This window comes from Montipora capricornis, chromosome 10 (genome assembly GCF_036669925.1).
Source record: "Montipora capricornis isolate CH-2021 chromosome 10, ASM3666992v2, whole genome shotgun sequence".
NCBI classification, from domain to species: Eukaryota; Metazoa; Cnidaria; class Anthozoa; order Scleractinia; family Acroporidae; genus Montipora; species Montipora capricornis.
The window spans coordinates 22,839,973-22,864,815 of record NC_090892.1 but is presented as its reverse complement, the minus strand read 5'-3'; the positions used below and the strand labels follow the sequence as shown (position 1 = coordinate 22,864,815).

General features: G+C 39.4%; 1 protein-coding gene across 1 annotated transcript in view; it reads left to right on the top strand.

Annotated features, from left to right (window-relative positions):
- LOC138021851 (transcription elongation factor SPT5-like) overlaps window positions 1-19,561 on the top strand; it is a 33,974-nt gene extending 14,413 nt beyond the window's left edge. Inside the window, exons 10-31 of the mRNA XM_068868871.1 lie at window positions 531-617; window positions 2,834-2,998; window positions 3,278-3,307; window positions 4,562-4,627; window positions 4,861-4,928; window positions 5,239-5,341; window positions 5,944-6,019; window positions 6,546-6,709; window positions 7,170-7,325; window positions 7,761-7,858; window positions 7,986-8,055; window positions 8,566-8,640; window positions 8,750-8,800; window positions 10,073-10,198; window positions 11,066-11,141; window positions 11,409-11,537; window positions 12,745-12,850; window positions 13,172-13,311; window positions 13,408-13,562; window positions 15,602-15,883; window positions 16,245-16,385; window positions 19,085-19,561. Of these exons, the coding sequence (XP_068724972.1) occupies window positions 531-617; window positions 2,834-2,998; window positions 3,278-3,307; window positions 4,562-4,627; window positions 4,861-4,928; window positions 5,239-5,341; window positions 5,944-6,019; window positions 6,546-6,709; window positions 7,170-7,325; window positions 7,761-7,858; window positions 7,986-8,055; window positions 8,566-8,640; window positions 8,750-8,800; window positions 10,073-10,198; window positions 11,066-11,141; window positions 11,409-11,537; window positions 12,745-12,850; window positions 13,172-13,311; window positions 13,408-13,562; window positions 15,602-15,883; window positions 16,245-16,385; window positions 19,085-19,234 (2,514 nt within the window). The 3' untranslated portion in view covers window positions 19,235-19,561. The remainder of the gene's footprint in view (window positions 1-530; window positions 618-2,833; window positions 2,999-3,277; window positions 3,308-4,561; window positions 4,628-4,860; window positions 4,929-5,238; window positions 5,342-5,943; window positions 6,020-6,545; window positions 6,710-7,169; window positions 7,326-7,760; window positions 7,859-7,985; window positions 8,056-8,565; window positions 8,641-8,749; window positions 8,801-10,072; window positions 10,199-11,065; window positions 11,142-11,408; window positions 11,538-12,744; window positions 12,851-13,171; window positions 13,312-13,407; window positions 13,563-15,601; window positions 15,884-16,244; window positions 16,386-19,084) is intronic.
- The last annotated feature ends 5,282 nt before the right edge of the window (window positions 19,562-24,843 follow it).

The window sequence follows — 24,843 nt, the reverse complement described above, 5'->3', positions numbered from 1 at the left end:
TGAAAAGTCAACAATGACTTTTGGGCGAATGTGGGCCCTTGTAGCCTTTGAGAATGCTTCATATTATACCCAAGCCAAACATAATTTAGCTGTTTTTTTTTAATGAGAAATATGACAGAGGACTAAAGTCTGCTTTCTTCCATGCAAAGTTGATTCAAAAGTTCAGTAATGTGGGGAGATACACTTTATCATGACATTTGTCTTAATTGTAAGGTTATTATTGGAGATTAATAAATTAATTATTGTTGGATGGGTGGCATTGTTTTGCCAGTTAACTTTAATTGGATCTAATCAAGGAATGGAGAAAATTAATCATAAATTGTGAAATATATATGTAATTATATATATATATATATATATATTACATATAGGGCAGTTTTTTTTCTGCTGAGTGAAGTTTTCTAGTTTTTGGTTGATGCCTCACATTTTCAGTCATGGTTGTTTTCTGAGGCCAATTACCAGGTAACAATGTAAGTTCTCCATTTTAAGAGTTGGTTTTGTTGTATTGCCTTTCGTTTTTTTGTCTGCAGCCACTTCAGATCAAGTCAGCTGTTGCTGTAGAAGGACTTAAAGGGTACATCTATATTGAAGCCTACAAGCAGACTCATGTTAAACAGGTTTGTCTCACAGTTCTGTAATGATGGAAAATTAATGATTGGAATGTAGTACTCATATTATAATAATATTGACCATCCAGTTGCATGTAGGACTTCTTTCAATTGGAAGGACTGTTGTTATAATAATTATTGACTCACATTTTATGCAACTAGAGGGAAGGAAACAACACAATCAATGTCATCAAAACCAGTCTTTCTCAGCACTCTACTCAGCTGGGTGATCTTACCTCATCGAGTTTGATTCCAATTTTTATTATAAATTTCACTTGTTTCTTGCATACTGAGATTTATGCATTAAAAAAACAACTGTAAAAGTACATGGTTTGCCTGATCAGAGACACAAACTACAGTATTTCACAGTGGTGGGCAACAAGTAAATACAAATTGGAGGAAGAACTGTGAAGGTTTTGCTCTCCTTGAAGGAACAATAGATTACTTCATAGATGAACAAGAAAACATCAGTAGGGCTAACGCTCACATGGTTAATATGGGATAGAAATCTAGCACTTCATGTTACACTACACTCTATTCAGTAAACTCTGTTTAAAATATAAGTGCTACATGGCCAACGTTTGTATAAACGTAACCATTCCTTGTACTTGTACATGTTCATTGCCATGACTTTAGCATCTTCAGTTCCCACGGCCTGCTCCCGTCTGACCTTGTAGCTCAGTTGGTAGAGCGGTGGAGATCTAACCTGAAGGTCGTGGGTTCAATTCTCACCCTGGTCAGAGTTTTTCTCTGTCCTTGTGTGGGCCCATTTCCATCAGTAGGGCTGGTTAATTAATATGGGATAGAAATCTAGCACCTCATGTTACACTACACTCTATTCAGGTAACTCTGTTAAAAAAAAAAAACAAAGCAAAGACTGACAGAAGCGTAGGTAAGCCTGCTAAAAACCTTTCTTCAAATTAGGAAGAACTGTGGAATGTTGAAAAAATACGTCCTGCTTAACTCAATGAATCGCTGAGCGACTTCATACTCACTGTCGGAACCAAACTGATGAAAACGACTAGAAGCCCACATCACTGCGAGGGATAATTACCAGCATTGAACCATACTTTCATAATTTATGTTGCATTTTTTAACGAGACTTTCTCATTGATTATTTTCAAAACCGAGGTTGTCCCATTTTCTTTGCAAGTTTTCATACTTCATAATTGTAAGCATCTGTAAATTTGTGCCATTTATAAATTGAATTTTAAAATATTAATTCCCTTTGTCTCTCTTTTAAAAATAAAGTCTTTCGGCAAATTGGTGTGTAAACAAATCACATATAGTTGTCAACAGAGACTGAATATCCATGTTGCAGATTTGGCAGTGTTTATAATCAAATTAATTTTGCTGTTGCACTTAAGGTGGCTCAAAACAGTTTCAACACTCTCTTTAGAACAGCACGGATGATGGTACAACACTGTATCACGTAACAGCAATGTTATGGTACCATGTGAAACACCGATTATTTCCAAACAATATGTGGTCATTGTCGTGATGTAATAAGTTACCTCCCAGCAAAGACACTCTATATTTTGAATTTAGTTGCTCATATCTAAAAAACAAACTCTGTGACCCTGTTTTTTTATTGCTGAAAAGTGATCAGAAGTCCAAGATGAAACTTTCGGCAAAGTTTAAAAAAATTTGGTACATGTACTACAGAATCACAGCCACCTTAAAAAAATCGGAGAATTAAGGTGGCTCTGAATCCACTGTACAGAATTTTTTTTAAACATTGGAGAAAGTTTCATCTAGCCCTTCTGATTATCTTTCAGAAATAAAAAATGAGCATCACCAAGTTCATTTTTTAGATATACACAAATATAAGCAACTAAAGACAAAATAAAGGGTGTATTTACAGGGATTAACCATTGCCATGGTAATATATTACATCACAATAATGTTGTCATCTTGTTCAGCTATATTTTGTGCTTCATTTGGTACCGCAATATTGCTAATACATGATACAGCATTGTAGTGCCTGTCCTTCTAATAAGAGCGTTACTTGGAAGCATTGAAACTGTTTTGAACCACCTTAAATGGCTTCCAATCTTTGTAATGTGTAGCTCAGTAAGAAAAAAATTTGGTTTGTGTGAAATAAAAACATTACACTTCTTTCATTACATTTCTTTCATTATGGGGATGATTTAAGATGGTCAAAATGGGGAAGACTCAAATTGGTTTCTCTCATCTCCTTCACTGTTTGTTTCCTGTAATTTTAGGCGATTGAGGGTTTTGGTACCCTGCGACTTGGCAAATGGCAACAGATGATGGTGCCAATAAAAGAAATGACAGATGTGATGAAAGTTGTGAAGGAAATAGTTTCTGTTAAACCCAAGCAATGGGTCAGATTGAAACGTGGCATTTACAAGGATGATCTTGCACAGGTATCTTTTGAACAATGATTTTTTTATTAAATTTATTGCAGTTCAAGGCTACGTAAACAGTCAGGGACAGATATGAAACTATTAAAAAATAATAAATTGTGTATTAATCTTTAAAATAATACTACATGTAATATGTACAGGTTACTGTACAATGCAATTGACAAACAAAGGGCTCTATTCCTGTACATACATATTTGCTTACTGGGTATTAAATAATAATTAGAACATTTTGGGTGGAAGATAGCTCAAGGTGTTTATTCATATTGTCTATTTCAACAGGTGGATTATGTGAACACAGCAAGAAATCAGGTAACTCTTTAAGCTACATTTAATGTTTTTTAATTCGGAATCCTTGTGCAATGTGTTTATCATTGGCCTGTTTCACAAGGTAGTACTCTTATGTCATCAATGTTTGAAGCATACAAATTATTTATTTATTATTAATTTAATTAATAATTTATTTTATTTAATTATAATTTATTTATTTATTTATTTATTTCAAATTATTTAAGCAAGGTTGCTGCTTAAGAAAATTTTAAAGGGGCCCTCAGAGCTAAACCCTAAGAACTTAGGAGCCCAACATATGAGGTGAAAGGCATTGCTGTAAAAAATTAAGGAGCCCAGAGCTATTCTTTGGGAGCCCCAGGCTACCGGGCTCCTGTTTGACAACAGCCTTGATTTAAGTATTGTTTTAAAAATAAGCAGCAGGTGTTTTATTGGCTGGGATTAAAAACAGTAGACTTAGCTGAATGTTTTTAGACCGGATAACACACATGCTGGGAGTTTTTTGAATGCCTTCAAAAACATTCCACAAAAAGCCTGTCCCATGGGAGTTCAAACAAAGGTTCAAAATGTGAGGGGAAGATATTAGCATACATGAAAAACAAGCCGGGCCTCATTACTATTCTTTACATAAAGAATGTAATGAGGAGTGTTTTATCGGGTTTAAAGCTCATGCATATGACGTTTTATTGATGTTTTGATAGGCTGTTGGGCTTATGAATTATTAATGAGTTTTGAAGTTCTGTACAAAAATCACTTTTGATTGTAAGAAATGCATTGAGGGCTGCTTTCTGTTCAGCTATAGAAAGACCAAACCCACTGAATGAGTTACATATATAACATTGAGTTGTTGAGAGGTCTAACATAAACTTCCTTATGTTGTCCCCAGAATGTTGATCACTCTTCTTGAGAATTCTGAGCAATTGGACTTCCATTTTTTATCTAGATTGTTAACTTTAAAGCTTCTAGAAGACCAGCTGGTTGCAATTTGTGACCCTGACACTGTTTCCATTTAGAACCCATTGGAGTCACGTTTATGCAATGTTGCATTTTTTAAATTCAAGTTTACAAGACTAATAGCCTTGATGCACTATCATCCCAAATATTTAAATCTGTTAATGCTGATCTAGTTTTGTGGGCCGGTGTGAAAAACAGTGCCAGCAAGAACTAGGTACTTGCATGCTTGAGCTTGTAGCCAATCAGAATTCAGGTAGTGACACTAAGGCATCAGGAATTATGTACCATTCATCACTATTCATAGCTGTTGCTGTTGTATTTTAGGTTACCTTGAAGATGATTCCCAGGATAGATTACAGTAGATCACGGGGATTAGCTAAGTCAGCTGAGGTAAATAAAACAAATTATTTTCATTGTTGTGTGCTTACTAGCTAAAGTTTGCCAGCCAACACAGCACATTGTACATGTAGTACAGTATTGGTGAATTCTGAATTCCTAGTGACAGGCCTTAGAGGAAGCCTGTTTACTGGCTGTTGCATTCAATTTATCTTTTTGTCATGCTCTACTCACTTTTGGTGGAGAACTTACAGTTTTTCACCTGCTTGTGATTAATGAACTTGTAGGAGACAAGTGAAAAGAGAAAGAAGAAACGAAGACCAACCCCAAAACTGTTTGACGCAGATGCAATCAGGTAGACCTCCTGTACATGTATCCATGAGAATGAAAAACTTTCCTCCTTTTGATAATAAGCTTGCCTAACCAAGCTAGTTAACTTACCAAGGTAGAGTCTATCAAAACAAGAAGAACTTTTCTAAAGAAGTGAATTCATTCATTGTGATTAACATACATAATATTTGTTGCACAAATATAGTGAAGTATTTTTTCCTGTAATGAATTTTCCTGTGGGACATACCGTACATTAAGTAATAGGAAGAGAAAGATATTTGACTCTGTGCACAATACTGTTTAATTTACTGTGAGCCATGCACTTTACTTTACAGAGGAATTGGTGGTGAAATTGGACAGGATGGAGATTTCATGATCTTTGAAGGCAGTCGCTATCGAGGGGGATTCATGTACAAGACTTTAGCAATGTCTGCAATAGTAAGTGAAGGTTGTTTGGTTGTATTTAATTCATGAAGATAGAAAAATTATTAAATACCAGATTAAAGAATAAAATCATCTGTTGGTGGACAATAAAGACTATTCTCGGTTTTCACATGATGTCACGGCTGCCATGTTGTGGCCCCAAACTAAGAAGCGGTGGTCATGTGGGTGTCCCAACCCAATTCTCCCAGAATTGAACTCAATTATTATGCAAACGTTTCCTTTTGTTTTCGTTGAGAAACATGGCTGTTGATTACGTGAGTTAAAACCAAGCATACTGTACAATGTAAGTGTACATCTTTGGGTGGAAAGGGCTGAATTTAAGAAAAATTTAAAAATTTAACTGTAACTGAGGCTATTTTGATTTTGACTCAGATCTTAGGGGTATTTACATGAGACCGGGACAAACTCAGACCGGCATGAATTTGTATCGGCCTCCATGCATTTCTTTTGATGCGTTTACATGAGACCGGCCTAACGATGAACTCAGACCGGTCTGACTTCTTCTTGGTTGCTGGACCGAGACGAGAAATTCTCGTACCAGTACCTCGTACCTTGGACCCTTAGTGAATCCTTTCGCTCTAATTTCTGTTGAACAGGTTGTGGAAGGCATCAAACCAACATTGCTAGAACTTCAGAAATTTGAGACTGCACCTGAAGATGTTGAACTTGAAGGCAAGTAAAGGAAGCTCGTCATCATTCAACCTGTAGCAAGCCGGACGCATTGCACTGTATCAAATATTACTAAAGAAAAAATATTTCTAAGTAGCAGTATTACAGTGTATATGGGTTGCTTAACACTTTGTGGAGCTCGTTTCAAGAATTTGTCTATACAGGAACCAAAATAAATAGATAAATATTATTTTGCACTGATATAAGTATCTTTTTGTAACATCTAACTAACCCTTTAAAAAGTGTACCCAATCATCTAAAATTGAACAACAGTAGATTAAATGCAAAAGGCATCTTTGCACTGAGACCAAATTATGTTGTGATGCATTCGTTTGCAAAACATAAACTTAGCTGGTGTTTTAGACTTTGGTAGGTTTCTCCTTGTCAAACAGTGCAACAGTGTATTATTTTAAAAATGACAGCATGGTCCTTTTACTACAAGGGGCCCTGAAAAGTCCTTTAATTTGGAATTTTCTCCTAAATTTTGAGATAGCCAGAAACTTAGCTTTATATGCATTGTATTTCTTAGTACCATTGAAAAGCTCTAAAGAGGGAGCTGATGAGGAGCGGCATACCTTTGCTACTGGTGACGTTGTGGAAGTTTCTGAGGGTGATCTGGCAAATTTGAAGGGAACAGTTCTTAGCATAGATGGAAACAAAATTACCATTATGCCTAAACATGAGGATTTGAAGGTATGGGATGGAGTATGAACAGTGACTACTTTTCATCTTTTTCTTATTGTTTTTGTCAAATCCTTTTTTATTTTAGTGTGATCAAATAGTCGAATCAATGCGGGAGCATACCTGTAGCTTCTACAAAGAACTATAATTATGTGTTGGAGGCCATAATTATGCAAAAACTGAGGGAAGGAAGATGAAACAAGATAAGGCAAAATCGTTTTGGCCTCTTTTTGTGGTGTAACATTCAAATCCTCCATAAAGTTGGATTGATGATAGTTCGTCATTATTCATTGCACTCTTAAGAACACTGTTATGTGTGGCTTTTCTTTCTTGAAGTCTGCTAAACATATCTGATCTCCTTTACAATACTGATGAATTTGACTGATGCAAAAGTTAATTTTGCCAGAAATGTACTTAAAAAGTGTGTTTTGTATTTTGTTTTGTTTGTTTTTTATTTTTTTTTAATTGACAGGATCCTTTAGAATTCATGGCGAGTGAGATTCAGAAACATTTCAAGATGGGTGATCATGTCAAAGTTATTGGTGGTCGTTATGAAGGAGATACAGGTCTCATAGTAAGAGTTGAAGACAACATGGTGGTTCTGTTTGCCGATTTAACCATGCACGAGGTACGTTTTATGTTACCAGGTTATTTTAGAAACAGTGTCATTATTTTGCCTGTCACCTTGTCGTCAGCAAATACTAACTGGTGTATCTGTAAGAACTTTACTTCGTTGAGAAGGGTTGGTGCAGTAGTAAGAACACTCGTCTTCCACCAATGTGGCCTGGGTTCGATTCCCAGACGTTACGTCACATGAGGGTTGAATTTGTTGGTTCTCTTCTCTTCTCCGAGAGGTTTTTCTTGGTGAACTCCGGTTTTCCCCTCTTCTCGAAACCATCTTTTGATTTGATATGAGAGAAAATTTGATTTGATTTCTTTGTTCACTGTCCCCAGTTAGTGCTGCAGGTCTAGAAGACTTGAATCTGTAAATACATAGAGCTGCAGAATACTACACTCACAAGCTGTTTTTCCTTACTTTACATGTCAATAATTATTTTTGCAGCTCAAGGTCCTTCCCAAAGACCTTCAGTTGTGTGCCGAAAGGAGCAGTGGAGTGGATTCCATGGGTCAGCACCAGTGGGGAGATATGGTGCAGCTGGAGTAAGCTTCAAGAGTCTCTATGTTCATTTACAGTATACATATTAACAAGTTTTGCATTTTGAAAATTCACCTTAAATACAATTATATATTGCATGGTGTCCACAAGTGCTTCTTTTGCTCCTTCTAGTCCGCAGACAGTGGGAGTTATCATTCGTTTAGACAGGGACATGTTCTCGGTGCTCAACCAGCATGGAAAGGTAAACTGAACGACATTTGCTGAACAATCAGCATCTACTACGTCTTGCCCTCCAATAGAATAGTGTCTCCATGGTTTGGATACCACACGATCCAGCCATGAGCCCTAATCTAGACACTGGTGAGCAGAATGTCCACCAAGCTTGGATTGTTATGTTGGACTGTAACTAGGTAGACCATTTCCAAATTTGTCGTAGCCTCAGTCTGTTTAAAAGCCAGTCCAAAGGCGAAGTTTTTCTTATGAAAGTCAGTTTTGTTTTATCTGTAAAACCATACTATGGTAAAACTCATTTTCATCGCAAAACAATCACACTTGGGCTTCCTTTGAAATCGAGGGTAAAGCCGTTACAGAAATGGCCGGATAAGTTCTATTGTGGTGGGCAAAATAATTCTTTAGTTTTGGATTTATCACAGTCGAATGAATAATCCTGCTGTATTGACCACATGAACCTGGGCGTTGGACAAGGCCGCACAACTTGGTGTGATATATGTTTTGGTTTTTTGACCTTCAGGTCATTCAAGTCAAACATCAGGCTGTAGGTAGGAGACGAGAGAACAAGAATGCTGTGGCCTTGGATTCAGAACAGGTAGATAGTTCTTTCTTTTGTTACCCAGTTGAGGTGTTTTTCTCTTTGTCCTTCTTTCCTCGTGAAGCGTCCAATGTGAAAAGGCAGTTGTTTGTCATGTTTTCCGTAGAACTCAGTACAAGTCAGGGACATTGTTAAAGTTATTGAAGGACCACATGCAGTAAGTATCATCTTCGTCACTTGTGGCCACAACGATGGCTTCGACCAGTTGCAAGAATAACTCCACAAAACATGGCATGTGTCAACGCGAGTTTGGTGCTTTTTTTTTTTTTTAAGGCCTCCGTTAAACATCCAAAGAATTTGTAGAGGATGTAAGTGTATGACATTTTCCATTCTTTCAATGAAAGAATTTACGGTTCGTGGACGTAGAGGTGGCGCAGCGTGTAAAGTGTTTACATTGATGCCAGTTTTAAATGGTGTTATTGCAACCGTTGTCGTCGTCCGTGCATACGCTTCGTACCCGAGGGAAGACTTTGCATATGAAAGGGGCGGGGATGCTTGTCGGAAGTTTTGAACTAAACCCCTGAAGGAGATGTGAGCCGGGCCCAGGCGTTTTTGACCCCTAAAAGAAACCATATTTAGAACATTAAATAGATATTTTCAAAGTCTTCGCGTGCAACCCTTAACTAGACCTTTACGGCTACATATTGGCTGCATATGATGGCGTTTTGGCCACAACACCGTAAGTGAGACCAAAATTCCGAAATTTACACACGAGCATCCCCACCTCATTTAGTATGGAATCCAGTCGATTCGTACCCACCCAAATTCGGATGATTCTTACCTAACTTAAAGTCGATGCTTACCAGTCTATTCAACCTTTAGTCGATTCATTTGCAACCAAGCTTTACCTATAGTCTTACGAATCTACGGGTAATCTCTGGTATGCTTGAGTTGCATGTTATCGCGGCCATGTCGGAGTCAAAAAAAAAAACAACAGATTTCTTGAATGTGTGTGGGGCGGATCGTCTCGAGGATATGGGAGGAACGACCAGCTGCTTACAATTTCTCATTAGCTTCTTTTGTTTACAGCCTCAATGTGGCGGCATATGACGTTTAAAGGTTATTTGTGATTTGTGACAGCAGTCCACGATAAAGGGTTTTCTCACTTAGTCTGCGCTTCTGGCGAAAATTGCCAAAAGAAGTAAAAAAATTATTGTGTTGGATGTGGTAATAATTTTTTATGCCCTTGAAGTCGCAAAATAAAAGTGTAGAAACACTGACTTTTAATATCCTTGGCCGTGTCTTACGAAACGTTCTTTCACGAAGTATATCTTATCATTACGTAACCTCTCCCACTCCTCCCCCTGAAAACACTTTTGAGACGCGGCTGAGTGAGTATCAACATTGTGTAGGGAGGGGTGGGGGAAGGGGACGTTGTTGACCGTTACCACCTGATTTTACTCAATGCCTGTTTTTTGTTCTTTGAAAGGGTTTGCAAGGAGAGATCAAGCATCTTTATCGGAGTTTTGCGTTCTTGTCTTCAAAGATGGTGATAGAGAATGGTGGCATGCTGGTTTGCAAAACGAAACATCTTGTCCTTGCAGGGGGTGGCAAGGTAAACATTTGTCAGTACAGAGTCTGTTCTTGCCATTAACGATTTTATTTTTTTACTTTTTTTTTTTTTTCAATTTATATATTTAAGGAGCATCCTTTCGTTACTACTCCAGCGTATGAATACGTGAAACTCGAAATCCGTTATTTTCTTTTTGTGTCCAAAATACTTTCCCTTTGGGAATACCATTTTACGCACGTACGTTCTCTAATTTCCAAACCACACTTTTAAAAAAAGTTTTTGAAGGCACTTTTTGGCTCATTGTTTCGAGTCATTTCTGTTGATCAGTATTCTAGTTTAGGAAAAAAAGAATCGGGGAAGAACACATTCTGTGGGACTGCTAAACAGTCCCTTTTAAGTCAGTCGAGCCACCCGCTTTAGTCATGCAAGCGAGTCGAAGAGCCGAGCGGAGAATGTGGACAAAGCGAAATGTTATATCAAATTTCGCTCTCTCCCTATTCTCTCCTGGGCTGTTCGGCTTGCTTGCGTGACAAAAGCGACCGGCTCGACCAGAGTTGATGTATAAGGGACTGCCGCAAGGTGACCTATAGTTCCAATCAAATTGAGTGGGAACACTTGGGGAGTTGTCAAGAATTATTGTGTCACAGCACTAATACTACCTCCCTTTTAATAATCATTCAGGTTTGCGCAAAAACCTTTTTTTATGGGGGGGGGGGGGGGTTCGGAATGGGGGTGGAAAGAGGGTAATGTTACAGAAAATGGGACGACCATTGTATTAACTCACGCTCGAAATAGTCACGACACACGTTTGCAGCATTTCGGTAGGCCGCACACATTTGCGTCCTAAAAGAACGCATATCCAGCTGAAGACTGTTCAATTCAACATGGCCTTGTTGTTTGGGTTTTTAGGCCGTATCAAATACATTAGGAATCAGTGGATTTGCTCCAGCCTCACCTCGAATAACAAGCCCAGCCAGAGATGGAGGTTCGTTTCATTTGCGATTGTTTCTTGTGTAACCTCGCGATCTAATTTAAGTGTTTCCTTGGGGAGAATATGAACCGAATTTCGTGAATTTGCTCCAGAGATGAGTAAAACCTCACAACCTGCTCACAGTAGGTGGTCTTACTGCAGTACATAGAGGATATTACACGGTGGCGAGAAGATATGAATGCTATGTTTGAGATACAAGAAGACGAGTTCTTGTTATTTTGAATAACAATTTTTTCCCTTTACGCGTTTTTATCCCAACAGGCGGCGGTGGGGCCGGTGGGCGTGGTGCTCCGAGAGGAGGAATGGGTCGAGGACGAGGTCGAGGCCGTGGAGGTCGCGATATGTCACTGATTTCACAGACGGTTCGGATCTCTCAGGGTCCTTACAAAGGTATCAGTTATGATTTACTTGACTTTTGCTGTTCTAATCTGCTTTTTCCATAGAACTAAAAACACTGTCCTTTTAATACATTTGCGAGGATGTCGTTTCTACAATTTCTCTTCCATTAGTGTAGAAGGACAAGTTTCACCTGAACCTGGCTTAAAGGCCTCGCTTCTATGAGTCTCCTATAGCTCCGAACTAGTAATAAGAAGGTCATCGACTCCTATTGGGCGCTCTCTGATTTCTTTCCGAGTACCCCCGAGTCACAACTGACAAGATGCTTCTCTTTAAAGGGAGAGTTTCGCGTCTCTGCGCATGGCCAAACTGTCACGTGACGTAAGACCAATTAATTCCATTGTTGTTGAAACAATCGAAAGCCCTGAAGCAGAAAAGGAAGCAATGCCATAGAAGTGTAATTACTCAATGTAATTACTTTGCAATCATTTCCTTTGAGTTATGAACCTACTGCATGCGAATGGATAACTCGTGCTGTTCGACCCGTACAATAAATTCGAGGCCAAAATTATATTTGATGTTTTCTGTGTAAACCCGCAGTATCTTCCACCAAATTTGGGCGTTAGTCATTCAGTGTATTTGCTGTACTACTCTCATTGATTAATGAAGATCATCTGGTTCAGTAAGAAGCCGTAAAATTTACAACTGCTAGCGCCCAAAGCTTGGACATTCGCAAAACCGTGAAACTGCCCCTTTAACAGTTTGTTTTTGTTAGTTTTAAAGAAATCAAAATTGCATTGGAAATGTCTGGCTTTGTGCAGTGTTCCTTCGTGCGTTATGTCCTGAACGAGACACTAAAAGTATTTTTTGTAACGAGAAGATGGAGTATACCAGTACAAATGCGTTTATGCATTATGCTGCCTTATCTCGTTTGGGTTCGCAGTTGATGAAGCAACCAGGACCATGCAATTTGTATTTCTTGGCTATCTGCAATAGTGGTGGCTGATTTCGTTTCTTAAATTTGGGTTAAACAAACAAGCAGAACGGACTGGCTCTTTACTTGTTGAGTTGAAGGTGGTTGTTGGCTCTGCATTTTGTAGTTTAGTTGATCATGTAACTGTATTGGCCATTTTCGTCCAAACCTACTTTTCTTTCAATTTTTCGTTTTCTTCCTGACATAAAATGATTTTATCTCTAGAGCAGTGAAGTCTTTCTCAGCAATTTATTTGGGTTTGTTTCATTTGCTATCTTGCTATTATAGGGTATGTTGGAATCGTCAAAGATGCCACTGAAACAACAGCTCGTGTTGAACTGCATAGCAGCTGTAAGACCATCTCTGTCGACAGGACGAGACTCAGTATTGTTGGGTAAGCGAATATCGCTAGACAGAAATCCTCAATGAGCTTTGCCACAGGGTCGAACATGTCCAGCTACGGGTGATTACAACGATAGAAGGCGACTTGGCCCAGTTGTTGAAGCGATGAATTTGCATGTGTATGCTCCGGGTTAAAGCTCACTCTGACCACCAAATGATTTCGATTTCAACCAGCTACCGAGTTTATTGTTTTGAACACGTTTCGTACATGACCTCATAAGCTTGCAGCAGGTAGCCGCTGTCGGTCTTAAGACGTTTGTGCTTTAGCCCCCATCAGCACAGTAAAAAGCATTCTTTTATCTTTATTTCACAGTGGTCCACCCAGCCGTGGAAGCTCAGTTTACAACAAGACCCCTATGTATGGATCACAGACGCCCATTTATGGATCCCAAACTCCCATGCATGGCTCACGGACACCTATGTATGGTTCCCAGACTCCAACTCATGGAGATGGTAAGACTCAATAAGAGACTTGTTGTCATTCCGTCCTAAATAGCGTCGTATCATGTCGTTGCTTTTGCCTTTAACGCAAGTTTGTTGCCTTCACAGGAAGTCGCACACCTCATTACGGCTCGATGACACCATCCCATGATCCTTCACGCACTCCACTTCACGGTGGAGCCTGGGATCCAACGCAGCCAAATACTCCCGCTCGTAATGAGGACTTCGACTACAACTTTGACACTTCAACACCCTCCCCAGGGGTAAGTTGTAATGTTCTCTTGTTTATGACGTACTGCCCACTTTTTCAAAAGCTGATCATCACTAATCCTTGATTAAGTATTAAACGAGGTTTGAATTTTGCCTGTCAAAAAGCCTAAGCTGTGGAACTTAAAGCTCAAGAGACACAAAACTCTATCCCAAATTTGAAGGCTAAAAGATCTCGTGAATTCTTTTTTGATCAGAAAATAAACTTTATAAGTATATACTAAGATAGTGGATAGCGTTAAAGGCGCGCTCTGACTGGCTGCTCAAACTCCGAATATCCTTTGCTATTCACCTCCGAGCGCGGGATTTGCAACCGAAAATATTGTAATCGTTGCGGGAATAAATGAGTTAAAATCATCTTTTCGTGCTTTATTATCGGATTGTTTTAGTATACAGTCAACTCTCTCTCTCAGTAAGACGGACAACATCGGACCGGCCTCAGCTGTCCGTCTTAGAGAGGTTTCCGGCTTATAGAGAGTCGACGTAGCATGACCCCAGGAAATTTAAGACTATAATGCTGAACCTGTGCACAGTGAATACGCGTCTGTTTAAAGTTTGTTTTAAGTTGTTTGCTTGAACGAAACCTACCTGTTTTAGATTACAATACAATTCGGTTGTCACCTCCAAGTTATTTTTTGAATGGGACAATGACTGATTTAATTTTAACTTGTACTGTATGTATTCCGGAGACAAGATAAGAACTGTCAATTAAACGTCTGGTGTAAAAAAGAGTCATGTACAATAATTTCTTCCCTAAATCGTAATTTGCGGTCACATTCAGCACCTCACAAGTGTCCGTTGACGATTTCAAAGTGTCCGTTGTCCGTCTTATGGAGGTGTCCGTCTTATAGAGAGTTTGGTTATAGTAAAATGACTAAGAAAGGGCCGGGACCAGCACCAGGTGACCGTTTTATAGAGGTGTCCGTCTTACAGAGGTGTCCGTCAAGAGAGAGATGACTGTATACTAAAACAACTATAGACCACAGTGTCGGTGGCTAGTGGTGGATACTTACTGAGCCGCGACTAGTTACCTCCACTTTGCTGAATTTAGTGGTTAATCATATCTCTCAGATAGTATGTGCGCGCGCTGGGATGGCTAAGGTAGCCAATCACAGCACATTCTACAGTACGGCCCGCTAAATTTGAAATTTTGCTAACACATTTTCTAGCAAGTTTTTTCTGTCCTTTATATTGCATAAACTTGTAAACCATTTGAATCTTGCAAGGAGCTTTTTCAAAAAGCCAAGAAGCTGCAGTCTTTGTGGCAGTTGAACCTTTCGCTTGACTTCAATTAGTTTCCTTTCCTGCGCACCTGATTACCTCGGAGATATAATGAATATCTTGCTAACCTCGTTTGCTCGGTCTTTATTGAAAGTTTGGGATCCTCTTTGTGTTTCGTTGGTTTATGGCTCAAGAGCGGAGGAATAAATCTCGGTCCGTAACTTCAGTACGGAGCGAGAAAACCAGTTTAGTAAGAGGAGCAATTCTCGGACTAAATGGAACACTCTGATTGGCTGGTTTTCGCTCCGGATTTTACAGTAAGGACCATTACCATGGAAACGGTCCGTTTCAGTATTTTTTCTTTTTCCACGGAAATTCAAAACAACAAGTTTTTAAAAAACGGAAATAAGTTTTCTCACCACAACGGTACAATGATAACAAGCTGAATTTGGTTTTAAATGTAAAAGGTTACCGTTCAAAATTCGCTGATAGAAGACGAAGATACAAACAATCACCAAACGGAGTGCGATCGCTCAAAGAAACGATGCCATATGATAAACAACTTTCTAACGTCACTTGTGACGGTACTGGGGAATATTGGCGCGAGGACTGGGCAGAACGGACCGAGCGAAGCGAGATCCATACTGCCACGACTTTGGGGCAATTTTCCCCAGTACGGCCCTCACACTCGGTTAATAAAAGGTTACGCATCGAGTAATCTAGGATTAGCTCTGGTTTCGTATATATTTTCTCGCCTTTGAAAGAAAATGTTTGGATGTTGTTCCTATGTATTTTTTCTCTCTTACGTTCTTAGGTGTATGGAACGCCAAATCCGGCCACTCCTGGAGGATATGGAGGACCGTATACCCCTAATACCCCTGGGGGAGGGATGTATGGCTCAGAACCGAGTTATTCTCCCTATACGCAGACCCCATCCCCGGCGGGCTATGGGAACCCGATGACACCTGGAAGTGTTGCTCCGATATCCCCAGCATCTCCTGCATTTAACCCTCTAACCCCTGGGGCCAGCATGGAAGAGACTAACGCTGACTGGGTTACAACCGACATTGAAGTGAGAATAAACGAAAATCATGAGGTGAGTTTGAAGAGATTGACCAATCAAAAAATAATGTACGTTACTGTCAGTGAAAACAGACCAGATTACGATGAACAAAGGGGAATTTCAAATTTAAGAAATGGTGAATTGCTGGTTTTCACTCACGTGATCAACAGCCACGTTTTTCAACGAAAACAAAAGGAAGCGTTTGCATAATAATAGAGTTAAATTCCCGGAGGATTTGGTCGGGGCACCCAACATGGTCGCCTTTTCTTTGTTTAGGGCACCAACATGGCGGTCGTGACGTCATGTGAAAACCGAGAATATTTTGTTTGCGCCCTCCTGTAGTTCAGTTCTTTTCCTCACGTGATTGTCACACGGTTGTTGTTTTTTTTTTCAGGACCCTCAGTTGATGGACAAGAAGGGTGTTGTCCGCAGCGTCGCCGGAAACACTTGCACAGTGTATTTGTATGACGAAAAGCGTGACGTCAGTGTTTCTATTAACAACGTGGATCCTGGGGAACCGGTTAAACAGGATAAGGTTCGTCAGTTGTGCTGTTTGAGTTACGAACGACAACCGGAAGTGAGCCGTTTTCCTTTTTGGTTCGTTTTAATACCCTACATTTACATTATAGATGTCTTTTCTCTTTTACAGACAATTAGTTTTTGGCTCCGTCCACACGTATCCGGATATTTTTGAATCTGCAACTTTTTCTTTCCGGATTTTTAAAAATTCCCATCCACACGTAGCGTGTTAAAGTCGAATTTGCCTGTCCACACGTATCCGAAACGAATCTGGATTCACTCTAGTACTCAGGACTCTTCAAAGAAACAGAGGTGCGGCTTAAGGAAATAATGTTGCCCTTGGCAACCATCTTGAGAATTGATTTCACTGTAAGGAACTGGGCTCGATCTTGTTACGTCATCCGGATTTAGCGTCCACACGGTTCCGGATTCATATCGGATTCCAAAACATCCACTCTGGGGAGCGTATTAAGAAAGTTCCGGATTCGCCAGCGAATTCGCCGGATACGTGTGGACGGAAGGCGTATCAGGAAAGAAAAGGTTGCGGAAAGTTTGAACGGGGCCACTGCCCTGGCATTCGAAATATTCACTTCCGGTTTCCGTCCGTAGACCTTTTTGCAGATATGGCGGCCATTTTGATTTCTGTTCTTTCGAAAGACATTATGGGATGCTCAGCGGGCAAATTAATATGTATATGCCTCCTGGGCATCCCGTAATAGCTATTTAAAACAATAGAAATCAAGAAGGATCCTCTTATAACTGACTCCGGCATTGAATTTCTTTTCCTAGTTAAAGGTGAGAAAAACACATTTGAAAAAAAAAGTTTGAGAACACTTTTTCGAAAACATGTTTGAGAGAAACGATTTGAAAAAAAAAAGAATTCGCATTATTGTTCTTTTTCGTCAGGTTTTCGTTTATTGGTACGTTGTGCGCGAATTCGATTTTTCGCCAAGTTAAGCCTCCTTCTTTTAAATTTGACCTCCTTGATGATGTTGGTCATTGGAGAAGGCGTTGGTCGAAGGATTGTTTACATAAATTCCAGATTTGTTACGTCGTCAATGGATTTTTACCCTGTTATTATTGGTTTCTCTGCTGGACCCTTCGCTTTCATAACGTCGTAACCTACAGAGGGAAAATCGCGCATAGAAGATAGAGAATTCTTGATGTGCCGAAAGAGATCGTGATTTAAGTGCGAGCCTTGCTCAAACTTTCAATAACTTGTACGTCTTCTGCTGCATTTATTCTCGCCAAAAAATGCGACACGATTTCGAGTTGATTGGGAACAATAAAAGTAATCAACTGAAGCTATGATCCTCGCAGTTATGAACGCAATTTTGGCTATAGCGTAGAAAGCCTGAAAATTTCAGGACTTCAACGAGGTTTGAACCCGTGACCTCGCGATGCCCGTGCGACGCTCTGACCAACCGAGCTATGAAGCCACTAATGTTGGGAGCTGGTCATTTGTGGGATTAAATGTTCCCGTGATGAATAATCGACGAAGGAAATGTTCAAGTGAAGCTATGATCTTCGCAGTTATGAACGCAATTTTTACACTTGCGTAGAGAAGCCTGAAAAATTCAGGACTTCAACGGGGTTTGAACCCGTGACCTCGCGATTCCGGTGCGACGCTCTAACCAACTGAGCTATGAAGCCACTGACGTTGGGAGCTGGTAATTTGTGGGTTCTAATGGTCCCGTGAGGAATGAATCAATGATGAAATGGTATATGAAATGAATCATTTGAACTGCGGATATGAAATCAACGTATCATCAACGTATCGCACGGGCATCGCGAGGTCACGGGTTCAAACCCCGTTGAAGTTCTGAATTTTTCAGGCTTCTCTACGCAATTGTAAAAATTGCGTTCATAACTGCGAAGATCATAGCTTCACTTCATTTCATATCCACAGTTTATGTATGATCCATTTCATATACCATTACATCATCAAACGACATGTTATATGAAATCAATCATACATTGAACTGCGGATATGAAATCAAGTGAAGCTATGATCCTATCATATCCGATCATAGCTGTCATATCCGAAGTTCAATATATGATTCATTTCATGAACACAATTTTAGCAATTGCGTAGAGAAACCTAAAAAATTCCGAACTTCAACGGGGTTTGAACCCGTGACCTCGCGATGCCCGTGCGACGCTCAAACCAACTGAGCTATGAAGCCACTGATGTTGGGAGCTGGTCATTTCTGGGTTTAAATGTTTCCATGATGAATAATCGACGAACGAAATGATATATGAAATGAATCATACATTGAACTGTGGATATGAAATCAAGTGAAGCTATGATCCTCTCATATCCGATCATAGCTTCACTTGATTTCATATCCGCACTTCAATATATGATTCATTTGATATATCATTTCGTTTAATAAAAATAATATTATCATTAGTGTCGCCGAAAGTATTACTGCTATCATCAATATAACATTACCGTTGTCATTGGTTAAAAGGGACGAAAAGGTGTCCGTCGATGCCGGTTTCGTGGCTGACTGTCCCAGTTTTTGATTGTCAGTTTAGCTAGGACCGAAATTAAAACTACTTATGTAAATTTGGCTGAGCGGCAGTTCCTTGTCGTAATCTCTTATGAACATCCAAGCCCTAGCACCTGCACGAAACCTAACCAAGAATGCGAAAAATACGTCGGCCAGTTAGCTGCTCAAGCTGAAATTATTTTGTATGGTGTTCTCGCAGGTCAAAGTGATTATGGGAGATGATCGCGAACGTGTAGGAACCCTCATTAACATTGACGATCCAGATGGAATCATCAAAATGGACCAAACAGAGCAATTGAAGATTCTTCCACTTAAGTTCCTTGCCAAGCTTGGGCAGACAAATATTTGAGCTCCGCAGAACGGCGTTCTGTAAAGCCAAATTCACTGAGCAAGTGAACCAGTCGAGGTCGAAGCGTATTAAAGAGCAAAGGGACCGAGACTCTCGCCTCTTGTTTCTTGTTCGGACATAGCGTTGAAAAAAAAAAAGAAATTTGTAAGGTGCTTTATGCACATTTCAGCTCATTTTCTTATTTCTGTGATGTTTTCTGATCAACAAAATATCTAATATCAGAACCGTAGAGCCTTCTTTTGAAAATCTTTATGGAAACGGTGCAACTGAAATCTGATGTAGTTGTGTTTTAGTTTGGCAATAAAGGCATAATATACGGAACGGAAATTTGTTATTTGCTAGCTTCGACATCACTGATGTGCCGGCGGTGTGGCTTAGGCACTGGAATGGTTTGGAAAATGTACCCTTCGTATACGTTACATCCTCGGCATATTGTATACAGCCGAAGGCTGAAAGAGAATGAAGGGGATTAGTTTCGAAACAAACTGAGGTGCTGCGTCGGTGGGAAAGTGAAACACAGAAATGGGTACCTTATCAACTGGGTTGATATGGTAAATTGACCACCGAAGAGAAATTTTAACAGCTGATGTTTCGAGCGTTAGCCCTTAGTCAGAGCGAATAAGGGAATTTTGGACTGTTAGTGGTTTTTACAGTTTTATGTAGTAAAGGATAAAGCAACCCTGTTGGTGGGGATATAGGAACGTAGATAACAAAGCGTTCGTTTATTCCGTGGGGAGTTCGGGAGTTCGGATTTCTCAGAGTATCCAATGGATGCAATTATATAATTCTCACATTCGCACGCTTGGTAGTTGGTCGTCGCATCTCACATCTGCTTTTAGGTGACTGCGCGATACAGTTATGAACTATGCAGTCAGTAGTAACCGCGCGATGCTGTTCGAGTCAAAGACCCACATTTCACCCTTGTTCACCACAGAGTCTCCAGTGAGGGAGTCGATTTGTAAAATGAATCTTTTATTATCATTATTTTTTTTTTCGGCTTTTTAGCTGAAAAGCGCGATCATTTTCCATGTCTTGTCGGTTTAGCATTCTTTCGGCTTCTTTTAAGGGTTAAAGGCAGCGCCGAAAGGGACCTGTGTAGATTTAACGAGAAGTACCCGAGGTCATCATTGCCCGATTTTGTTGGAGACGGGAAAGTAACTTTTCTCCTTACTTGTAAGTACTTCGTTTTCATCGCTCCCTGCCATGTGGTGTGAACGAACAAAATCTCCCTATGAAAGAAAGCAATGTATATATGAGTTTAATGTCAAGTCTCTCTTTGTTCGTCACCCGTGGTATCGGTTAGAAGCGAGAGCCGACCCAAAAATAGAAAGACACACGACGGATAACTCAAAAAGGTAAGTATACGGTTACAGTAAAGCAACGTTCACCAGTTTTTCAACTTGATGACGCTAAACCTCTTTGTGTCAGTAAGGTTGACAAATACTGCTGACAAATGCTAATTGCAAAGGCCTACTTTTCCTATAAATAAACCTAGCTTTAGGAATTATAATCCACCTATGACATTAAAATCATCAATTTCATTGCACTGTGCATCATTCGCGGTAATATAAAGCTCTTTCTTATTCACGTTACAAATTACTGACACTGAAAGGTGTCTGTTGGTGCTTAAATGTAACACATGCTATCGCGTTCCACATTCCACACGAATGTCTTGTATCTGAGTGATGCAGTTCAGAGCAAGAGTTCTTTCAGAATACCGTAATGGAAGTGTTTGCTCTTTATTGCTCGTCCTAGGAACAAAATGAAGTAAGTTGAGTTTAACCATTAAGTGATGGTCGCACCTTTTTTTATCGTGTTTTATTTACAGTCAACTCTCGTTATAGCGGACACCCTCGGGACCACGATTTGGTGTCCGTAATAGCGAGAGTCCGAAATAGCGGGGTGAGTGAAAATTTTTATTTTAAACCATATTTACAGAAGGGGGTCACAGGTGTGTTCATTTTCATTAACTCCAGTACTTTTTCAGACCCGTTGTCGCACGCAAAGAGCGTCAGAACTTTATTTACAAACAGAAGAACTTAACAGAACAGGAGTTACGTACCCTTTGTGTACAGTACTAAGTACGTAAAAAACAGTCATCGTATGTTGCAGCAATGTCCATCATCGTTTTGGTTTCCTACTGTACTGAAGTACAGTAACCTACATTTCTAAAAAAAATTATTTTCAAGGAAAAGCCTGAACATCAGCTAGTGATTGCATCAGCTATCACATTGCCTTGAAATATCGTTCCAATCGGCTCTGTGTACTTCTCCTTTGAATTGCAACTTCCCCCACTTTGTCGCCAAGGAGACTAAATTCATTAGCAACTTAAACTCCCCTCTATGAATAAAAAAAGCAGAAAAAATAGACTTGATATGTGTGCAAATTTTCCAAGATGCTGCTCGGTGTCCGCTATAACGAGAGAGAAAACAATAAAATTGTAACGTTGGGACCGAATAAAGTGTCCGTCTGTAACTTTCGCCGGGGATATAGCTGCTGTCCGTAATAGCGGGGTGTCCGTAATAGCGAGGTGTCCGCAAGGCGGGAGTTGACTGTAGATGGTCACGGTTTCATTTTCGCTTTCACGAAAAAAACACTAACGCTAGTTTGCGTTTTCCGAATAAGGTTCTCGTTCAAGGAAAAATGGTTTCAGCGAGAAAAAAGAGCCGATCAATAGACCAAAGACGCATCACCACGGATAATTCAAGGCCCATAATTATACGGTTGCTGTGAGGTTCACTTTAAATTTTTTAAAATGTTATTTTATTTTTGTTTTTATTTTTATTTTATTTTATTTTATTTTTATCAGTTTATATATTTTTTTATTTTAATAAATCTTTATTTATTACATATACTCACATAGATAACTTACACACAGTACTTATTACAGTTATTTACAAACAACATGCTAGGCTATTTACAAGATTTATCTACAAGATACGACAAATACATTAAGCATAAAATCAATAGTCATAAGTACATCACAGAACAAAGTTCGCCCATTTACCGTTTAAAATTTCTTTTTTACAGCAATTTTTTCCAATATGTCTGTTTCGTACTTAAGTTTAATTTTAGCCTTAAATCCGGATATGTCAGGACGCAATTGCTTCTACAGATTCCCACACGTAAATTTTTCCAATCAGTAGAAAGTAATTCAGAAAGGGGCATTGTCTTGTCAAAATGCCCTCTATGATGTCTTCTAAAGTAAGATGGATTCTCCCCTGTCTAGCAAAAAACCAATACTCTTGAAAATCGTGCCCAAAAACTCTCGGATGAGCACATGAGTATAATAGACGTGTTAATGTTTCGGATTCAATTTTACAAAACGTGCAACCTTTGTATGAAATAAAACCTATTTTAAAGGGTTTATCGTTCGTATAGAGGATGTTAAGAAGCACTTTATATTGAAAGGCTCTCACATAGGGTTCCAGGGCGACATCGTGCAGGAGGGAGAACATTTGGCGTCATTGCTCTTCTGACAAATTGAAATTGATCGTAAGCTTGGAGGTTATATTGGGGAATTTAGCCTTTCTACTAATAAGCAACAAATAGTAATGTTAACATTTCTTGGTGACAACACAAAACATTTCTTCTCCAATGGCGAAAGAGGGATTACTAACCGTAAAAAAGGGTTACTGATTTTTAAACACACACATATAAAAGAAGCGATAACATAAACAACCACTGAAACGTTTAACCTAGGAACAAGGTAAGGTGAAGTTCTCCGCATGATTGTAGCAGCGAAGGAATGAGAGAGGGCCGTGAAAAGCAAACAAATGGTGAAAAATTTGCACCATAGGCCTTGTATGTGGATATCAAAATTAGTGGTCTTGATGAAGTAAACTGTGAGTTGCCTTTAGGTACTTTAAGATGAGTTTAACCTTAGAATGATACGATGGTCGCAGACATTCTTACGCCCGGCTGATTTCGTTTTAATCTTGATGAGTGTTCTTTTGAAGAAAACCATGAATTTGATTTCTATAGCCGTCGAAGTTAAGTGCGGCCCGTGTTTATATTAGTCGCACTTACGGCCAGACGTTTGATGCGTCTGGACGTCTTAGACGTCCTCTAGTACAAATACGGCCGGTGGAACACTCATCAAAATTAAAACGAAATCAGGCGTAAGAATGTCTGCGATCATCACTTCATTCTAAGATTAAACTCATCTTCGGTTTCATTTCATTTTCGCTTTCAAGGAAATAAAACGATTACTTGTGTTTTTGGAATAGGGATTTTGTTCAAGGAAACTTGGTGCCAGGAGGAAACGAGTTTACCACTTTTGAACACATTAGCAAAGAACAATAAAATAAACAACTACCATGCCCCTTAAAGCACCATACGTGAGTTTTTCCATCAATATCGTGATTGTCCTTGTCATCAACATTTTGAGCACGGTATGAGGTAGCCCTTATTCGTTTAGCCAACTGAGATACCCGCGCCCGTTGCAAAATTAAAAATGATTCTGAAAGATCTTATTATGGTTTAAAGTAAATCACTGAGGCAGTTTTCTGTTCCCAAAAACGTTTCATATTAATATTAAGTCCGTTTTTCTACTCGACAGGTAAATTGCAAGGCGGGAACATTTCAACATGAAGCTTCCTTCTTCTGCCTGCATCACGCTTCTTCTTTTGTATGGAGCTGAAATGGCGTTAATATTCACTCTCAATTTTCTCATCATTCTTATTACTGGGTTGCCTATGGCAAACCAGTCGAGGTCTGCGTTGATTTCGTGGTTTTTACTGGGTTGCCTATGGCAAACCAGTTGGAATCTGTGTTTAGTTTCGTGTTTTTTTTATTTTTTTCCGTGTCGGTAAAAGTCTTGCCTGTCACTCCCCTGCTAAGTAGTGGCTTTGTGCATAGAGTCTTGTCTGTGTATTTTGTTAGGTTTGAGGGGGCTGGGGGAATACGTAAATTTCCTTGGTGCACACAGATGAACGTTTAATTATTAAACCCGCAATGGCGTCGAAAGTCGTGGTAACAGGGATGGCGTTTTAGTGGCAAAAATATACCTTTATGAGATCAAGAATGGAACGTCAATTGGAATAACGAAACAGGCGGGGAAAATAAATAACTGGAATCTTAAAAGCGACGAGGGATGGTCTTCGAGAACAATTGCGGTCGGTTATGAGAAAGTGTGTGTTGTTTCTAATCTTATTTTATAAACTGTGCTGGTATGTAGAACACTGACAGTAAGTGGGAAATTGAGTATGGGTGTAAAAGGAATCGAATGTCTTGAATGTATCACAGTGTTTACCGAAGTGGCATCTCATTTGTCTGGCAATTTGCATTTAATTTGCAGTCAAGCTGTACAGTTTTCAGGTAAAAAAATAATTGAAAATGTGACAGTGAAGAATTATTGGAAAGAAAGGTTGTTGTCTATTTTGTGCTTTGGAAAAGGTTCTTTAGGAAAGATATAAATATATTTATTTGCATATCGTATGGTTTGTGAGACGGATTGTTTCTTGTTTGCACGCACGGAATTGGAATAGAAAGGGTTTTTTTTGTCTCCAATAGCAAATATTTTGTTAGTTTCAATAAATTTCATGCTGGAAAAGGTTTTTGTGAGATGTTTCAACTGTTGTGATTCATTGTGCTGTGTAGTATTCGAG